Below are 7790 nucleotides of genomic sequence, written 5' to 3' on the forward strand. Positions count from 1 at the left end.
GCCTTCCTAACCTGCAATCTTCTTCCTAACCTCTCCGCCCCCACCCCAGTCTGATCTATCACCCTCACCTTGACCTCTTTCAACCTATCACATTTCCAATGCCCCTCCCCCAAGTCCCTCCTCCCTACCTTTTATCTTAGCCTGCTGGACAAACTTTCCCCATTCCTGAAGAAGGGCTTATGCCCGAAACGTCGATTCTCCTGTTCCCTGGATGCTGCCTGACCTGCTGCGCTTTTCCAGCAACACATTTCCAGCTCTGATCTCCAGCATCTGCAAACCTCACTTTCTCCTTTATAAACTTAGAGCAGACTAGTGACAGCTCTGCAGGGCATTGGTGAGACCACACCTGGAGAAACGTGTATAGTTTTCATCTCCTCACTTAAAGAGGGATACACTGTATTGGAAATAATGCAGAAAAGGTTCATAAAGGTGATTTCTGTGATTAAGGGTTTGACTTATCAGGAAAGATGTAGCAAGTTGGCCTCATGCTTGATTTGATTTGATTTATTATTGTCACGTGTCCCTGGGTACAATGAAATGTTTTGTTTTGTATCCTGTACAGGCAGATCATACCATTAAAAGATCACAGGGTGATTGAACAGAGCGAGGAATACAAAGTTATGGCTGCAAAGAAGGTGCAAAGGGGCAGCACAGTGGCTCAGTGGTTAGCACTGCTGCCTCACAGTGCCAGGAACCTGGGTTCGATTCTAGCCTCAGGCGACTGTCTATGTGGAGCTTGTACATTCTCCCCGTGTCTATGTGGGTTTCCTCTGGGTGCTCTGGTTTCCTCCCACAGTGCAGGTTAGGTGAATTGGCTTTGCTAAATTGCCCACAGTGTTCAGGAATGTGTCTCTGATACTTTAGACTAATGCATGCATTAGTCAGGGGAAATGTATAGTAATTGGGGTAGGGAAATGGGTCTGGTTGGGTTACTCTTCAGAGGGTTGGTGTGGACTTGTTGGGCCCAATGGCCTGTTTCCATACTGTTGGGATTCTACATAAAAAGCAAGATCAACATTAGATTTGAGAATTGTATTTCAGAAGTCTAATTGCAGTAGGGAAGAAGTTTGAATCTGTTGGTATGTGTGTTTAAATTTTGTCTTCCGCCTGATGGAAGAGATTACAATTGGAGTGGGAGGGGTCTTTGATGATGTTGACTGCCTTTTCCTCATCAAGAAGTATAGATGGAGTCAATGGATGGAAGGTTAGCTTGCGTGATGACTCTCTGTAGTTTCTTATGACCCTAGGCAGAGTAGGTGCCAAACCATGACGCATCCATATTGAATGCTTTCTATGATGCGTCTATAAACGTTGGTGAGGGTCCCTAAGGACATGCTGAATTTCCTTCGCCTCTTGAGGAAGAAGAGATGTTGTTCTGTTCATTGGAGTGTAGAAGAATGAAAGGTGCTCTTGATGAAAGACAAGATTGTGAGTGGCCTTGGCAAGGATAGATGTTTAGAGGACATTCGCATTCTTGATGGAATCTTGAAGGGGGCGACAGGTTCAAAGTAAGGGATCTCCTAATGAAGGCAGAAATGAGGAGGAACTTCTTCCCACAGAGAGTGGTGATGTTTGAACATATTGAGGGTTGAGTTGGGCACATTTTGATCAACATGGCAATCAAGCCAGGGTTATGGGTACAGGCAGGTGGAGGTGGGTACTGCAGATACTGGAGATTAGAGTCAAGATTAGAGAGGTGCTAGAAAAGCGCAGCAGGTCAGATAGCATCCGAGGAGCAGGGAAATCAATGTTTTGGGCATAAAGCCCTTCATCAGGAACAGGCAGGTGCAGACAGGAGACTGAAGCCAAGGTCATTATCAGGTTATCTTATTACATGGCAGTGCAAGAGGCTTATGGCCTATTCTTGCTGCTTTTTGATGATGATCTTATATCACCAACGCCTGTGGACATTGGGTAAACTGAAAATTTCAACTTTAGGATTAATGAATTTTTGTCAGGTAACAGAATTGAGGGATATCCCAGCAAAGGTGTCAAAGTACTAATAGGATTGCAGGATAGGTTTGAGGGAATGGAAGGCCAGGCCTATAATTGCTCAGTGTGGTTTTGGATGGTGCAGTGACTACGTGACAATCAGACCACACACACTGACTGTAATTCCTGGCTCTTCCCTCGGTAGCCCCCACCCTCCTGCAGCTCACTACCTGTGATTGTTACCTGAGCTTCTCTGTCTTTGCCCAGTTCCACAGTCATCAGTGCTGATGCACCTTTGCCGCTAATGCTCGACAGCCGACCTTGCCAGAAAAAGTACGCAGATCGCTCCTTGCCAGGACCACAGCTGCTCAGCTGATCCGGTTTCTGTCGCTTTCCCACTGTGGAGAAACACAGGGAGATCAGTCACAACTTAGTTTCTCTCATTAACTGGAGGTCAGTCTTTGTCTGTCAATCAGGTCTTGATTTCAGGTACATCCAGATTCCAGGGAGAACGTGCAAACTCCACACAGACAGCCGCCTGAGGCTGGTACATCAGAATCTATCCATACTGCACTGAATTTAAACTCACACCCTCCAGAATATGAGAGCTCTGCAGGCAGTGTGTTGACAATGCTGCTGTCTGGTGTGGAAGTGAGTGCTACCATTCTGAGTGCAGGTGTGCACTGAGTTACCTGAACTGCACCAGTTTCTGGATTAGTGGTGCTGGAAGAGCACAGCAGTTCAGGCAGCATCCAAGGAGCTTCGAAATCGACGTTTCGGGCAAAAGCCCTTCATCAAGAATAAAGGCAGTGAGCCTGAAGCATGGAGAGATAAGCCGCCTTTATTCCTGATGAAGGGCAAAAGCCCTTCATCAGGAATAAAGGCAGTAAGCCTGAAGCATAGAGAGATAAGCCGCCTTTATTCCTGATGAAGGGCTTTTGCCCGAAACGTCGATTTCAAAGCTCCTTGGATGCTGCCTGAACTGCTGTGCTCTTCCAGCACCACTAATCCAGAATCTGGTTTCTAGCATCTGCAGTCATTGTTTTTACCTGAACTGCACCAGTACTAAATAAAGACCTGCATTCGTATAGCGACCACTGATCCTCCCAAAGTGGCATGGTGGTTCAATGGTTAGCACTGCTGCCTCACAGTGCCAGTGACTCAGGTTTGATTCCCGCCTTAAGCTGCTGTCTGTGTGCAGTTTGCACATTCTCCCCGTGGCTGCGTGGGTTTCTTCTGGGTGCTCCGGTTTCCCCCCCAAAGTCCAGTGATTTGCAGGTTAGGTGAATTGGCCATGCTAAATTGCCCATAGTGTTCATTGATGTGTAGGTTAGATGCATTAGTCAGGGGAAACATAGAGGAATAGGGGAATGGGTCTGGGTGGGATACTCTTTGGAGGGTCAGTGTGGGCTTGTTGGGCCAAATGGCCTGTTTCCACACTGTAGGGATTCTATGAAGTGCTTTACAGTCAATGAAATATTTTTGAACTTGTAATGTGGGAAGTTAGTATCTGTGGTCCCTTTAATTCCCCTTCATGGTGTTTCTCAGATGGCACAGTCCCTTTAATATTGCTGCCTGACTGCACATGTCTTCTCCTTAAAGGGACCACAGCCTGTTTGTTCTCCATGTGAAATATTCCCAGGCCCAGCATTAACTGAGGGGGAAATTTCTATGAGGAGACAGTGCCTACTGCAGGAAGAGACATGTGTTTCCATTTCAACTGGTCTCTTTTGGGATGATGTGAAGGTGCCAGTGTTGGACTGGAGTGGACAAAGTCAGAAGTCACACAACACTAGGTGTTTATTTGAAATCTTGTGATTTCAAATAAACCTGTTGGACTATATTACCTGGTGTTGTGTGACTTTTGAGTTTCTCGTTTGGGAATCAGATCAAATTAGAAATCAGGGTCTGTCAGAGATGAAACTTGCTTCTTTTGCATTGGAGGTGTCCCAGTAGGTGAGCTGCCTGAAGCACATTCTCATGGCAAAAACACACTTCAGTAAAATGTTGTATTTTCTCAGTCCCCTCTTCCACCTTACACCAGGTAAATTCAGCTGTGATCTACACAAAGACCCTTCATCAAGGTCATGCAGATACTCAGCTCCACTTCACGATTACCCACCTCAACTCCAATGCTGCCTTTAATTTGTCCCACATGTTGTCTGGCATCCAATTTTGGTTAAGCAGAAAGTTCTTCCTATTAAACATAGGGTAGACTACAAAGTTTCTCTTCTTGAGCATCCATTAAGTCTGAACCTGACTGCTTGAAACCTTAGTGTCATATCTGACCCTGAGATGACTTCAGACTTCAGATATACACTCGAACACCAAGGCCATCCAAATCAATGACTTGTCCACATTACGGTTTAGACCTGCCTCTTATCACATTTTCCTGGTTGTCCTTCCATCTCCTATCAATTTGAACTCATCTAAATATCTGCTGCCCATATCCCACCTGGAACCAAGGCCGGTCCTTGGGCACATAAAATGTGTGGCCATGCCAGGATATTATAATCCCTATCTTGGCTTTCAAACCATTCAATGACTTTGCCCTCCCTGTCTCTGTAACCTCCTGCAGCCCCACAGTTGTCCCTATCTCTATAACCATCTGCAACTCTCTGAGATCTCTGGGCTCTTCCAATTCTAGTTTTTTTCTCATCTTTTAATTTCACCACCTTGTGATTCCATCTTTGAGGGTCATACCTTTAGCTACCCACTATCCTTTAATCCTTCCTGAAATCTCCATCCCTCCTCTCTTCTAAAACACCCCTTAAAATTACTATCCAAATGCTTATTCATTCACACACCAGAATGTATTGTTCTTGAGAATGAGTCACCTTTCTCAAGAACAAATTGTTTGGTCATTTCTGAGGATAATTTCGAGAATTACTCTGGATCTGGAGTCACATGTATACCCAAGTGGTTATGGATTGCCAACTACCTTCCTAAAGTGATATTAGTGAACCAGTTGGAGTTTTAATCAATCTTGATAGTTATATGGTCATCATTACTAGCTTTTTAATTTCACTTCCAGTTTTCTTTAATTAACTGAATTTAAATTTCCCTATTGCCATGGAGGGATTTGAGCTCACACTTCCAGCATTGCTAGTCCAGTAACATAGCTGCTGTGCTACCATTCCAATTAATTTTTTTTAACAAAGTTAAAATGTGGCAGAGTGCCAAATTTTACTTGTTACCTCTCCTGTAGAGTGTCTGAGGACATCTATCGCAGTAAAATTGCTGCATGAATAGAACTTGTTATTCTTCCCCAAACTGCAGCATGGTGTATGCCCACCAGAGGGTGCAATGACACAACATTAACAGTCAGTATAGTGTGCGATGGCATTGTCCGGATTCACTCATCCCCTTACCCAGGCTGCTGATGGTGTACTTCCACTGGATAACGTATGTGTCCCCCTCGTGGAACTGGCCATAACTCTCTCTAGGGAGCTGGCTGTGTTCAAACTCCTGAACGTGCCAGACCTCCACACCGACAGTCTTCAATTCTGACATCCTCTCACCATCTATTTGTAGAAATCCATAACCACGTTGCACATCCACTCCATCCAGGATCATTCGGAGTGACACTTGCGGGAGTGGAATCAGCAGTTTAGCATCATACGGCTTCAGGTCATTCTGAGGATCTAACTGTAGAACACAGATGTAAAGGAGAACAAAGGACATGACATTATGTAAAGGACATGACATTAATACTTAGAGTTGGTTTTAGGATTTAATTTCTTCTGACAGTGAAATGGTTAAAATTGGAACATTTAATCTCTTGAGCAAATGTTAAGAGTAACATCCAATGGTTTACTGCGGCTACAACAGTGTGTACACTTCAAAAGCTTGCAAAACACAAGTTTTCACTTTACTTAGGTACATATGACAACAATAATTCAAATCAAATCATTAGTTGTTGAAGTGGTTTGATTGCCCTGGATGCAGTGACAGAATGCCTTTCAGAGACATGATGTGGAGGAGCCAGTGTTGGACTGGGGCTAGACAAAGTTAAAAATCACACAACACCAGGTTATAGTCCAACAGGTTTATTTGGAAGCACTGGCTTTCAGAGCGCTGCTCCTTCATCAGGTAGCTGTGGAACATGATCATAAGACACAGAATTTATAGCAAAAGATTACAGTGTCGTGCAACTGAAATGATATATTGAGCAAACCTAGATTGCTACACAACGTGAATGCAGATGTGCAGCTTACACTTTGAAGAATCTTCATCCCATTAACTGTTAATTAACCGAGCTTTCCATTTTCTATTTTCTCAAAACCTTTTTAAAAATCGATTCAAGCTCTTGTGTATACTTTGTTGCTGTCATTTTTGTTTGTTAATGTTTCATTATTTTTCCAATATTTTGGTGTCTTCATTAAAGTAAAAAAGAAACAAGTTTCATAAGGATCTACTCAAAGTTTTGAAATGACACAGAAAAAAAACATCACCTTGAAGGTATGTGAAACCTCATTCTGTTTAGACAGAATAAACAATTCACAAACAGGCCAGTTGGCCCAATGGGGAATGTGGGCAGTTAGCATACTCTGACCTCTTTGCAAGATTCCACATCTGACTCCATCAGCACATCCCTCCATTTTCTTCCTCCCTCAAGTACTGGTCGAGATTCCCATTAAATGTATCTGTACTACTAGACGCAACTACCCCTTGTGGTATAACAAAGAAATATGAATGCTGGAAATCTGAAACAAGAATAGAAAATGCTGGAGAAACTCAGCAGGTCTGGCAACATCTACGGAGAGAAAAACAGAGTTAACGTTTCAAATCCAGTGACCCTTCTTCAGAACTGAACGCAGCCGGCAAATAAATGGTGGTATTTAGGTTGATGAAAGGGGTATTGGGAGAAAGAGTGAGTAGGAGACAAAGAGATAAAAAGGGATTGCTAATAGTAAGGTGGTAGGGAGGTAAATGCTTGAATGGTTGCTAAGGGGAAATGTGTATCATTGAAAATGGGTTGGCTGTGCTAAGAGAAATCCACGCACAACAGGATCTAGGGGTGATGGAATGGTTAATGAACATGGAAGTAGGTGTTCATGCTCTTTAAGCTGTTAAACTCAAAGTTCAGTCCTAACGGCTGCAGGGTCCTCAACTTAAAAATTAGATGGTGTTTCTAATTTTTTCTCAACTTATGTTGAGCTTCACTGGAGCACTGCATAGGCCTGAGACAGAAATGTTGCCGTGGGAACATGCTAGTTTGTTGAAGTGGCAGGCAACAGGAAACTTGAGGTCTTTTTACGGATAGAGCGGTTGCCCAGTCTGCATTTCATCTCCCCAGTGGTAGATGGCTACTCCTTACACAACAAGGATTCACAATCACAACACCTGTGGGTAAAGAGGCCTCTGCTGAATTCCCCATTTGATTTCTTGGTGACTATTTTATATTGATTGCCTCTAATTTTGCTTTATCCCACAACAGGAAATACAGATGAACCTTGATTATCCGAATACCAATTATCCGAAAATCAGATTATCCGAAGGAGATGTTGAGGTCCTGACAGAAACATTACATCAAAGACGTATGTTCAACACTGATGGCGTCTTTTGTTTACGGTGATTAAGAGTGCTGCCGAGAACAGTCCTGGACTGATGGGAATGCAGACACCCTCTCTTTCTCTCTTCCCAAACTTTCCCTGGAGTTCTACACAGACGTGTACCCTAAAGCCCCCTTCCCCAGGTAATCTCTCTAACATTGTTGTGTACAGGGCAGAGGTGTGTGTGTGTGTGTGCGCAGCAGTCTTGTTGGTGTCCAGTCTCACTGCCCAGGAGAGGGGGCAGGAACGTGTGGGTAGAGGGGGGGCACGTGGCAGGTAGATGGGGTGGGCTGGGGGCGGTGT

The 7790-nt window shown here is 44.0% G+C and overlaps 1 protein-coding gene across 11 annotated transcripts in view; it reads right to left on the reverse strand.

Annotated features, from left to right (window-relative positions):
• Positions 1–7790, reverse strand: part of LOC122540004 (supervillin-like) — a 231843-nt gene that overhangs the window by 27381 nt on the left and 196672 nt on the right. For all 11 annotated transcript variants that reach the window (XM_043675276.1, XM_043675277.1, XM_043675281.1 and 8 more), the window contains 2 exons: positions 5304–5580; positions 2176–2330 (listed from right to left, as the gene is read on the reverse strand). In XM_043675276.1, the coding sequence (XP_043531211.1) occupies positions 2176–2330; positions 5304–5580 (432 nt within the window). The remainder of the gene's footprint in view (positions 1–2175; positions 2331–5303; positions 5581–7790) is intronic.

Source organism: Chiloscyllium plagiosum, chromosome 33 (assembly GCF_004010195.1).
Source record: "Chiloscyllium plagiosum isolate BGI_BamShark_2017 chromosome 33, ASM401019v2, whole genome shotgun sequence".
Lineage (NCBI taxonomy): Eukaryota > Metazoa > Chordata > Chondrichthyes > Orectolobiformes > Hemiscylliidae > Chiloscyllium > Chiloscyllium plagiosum.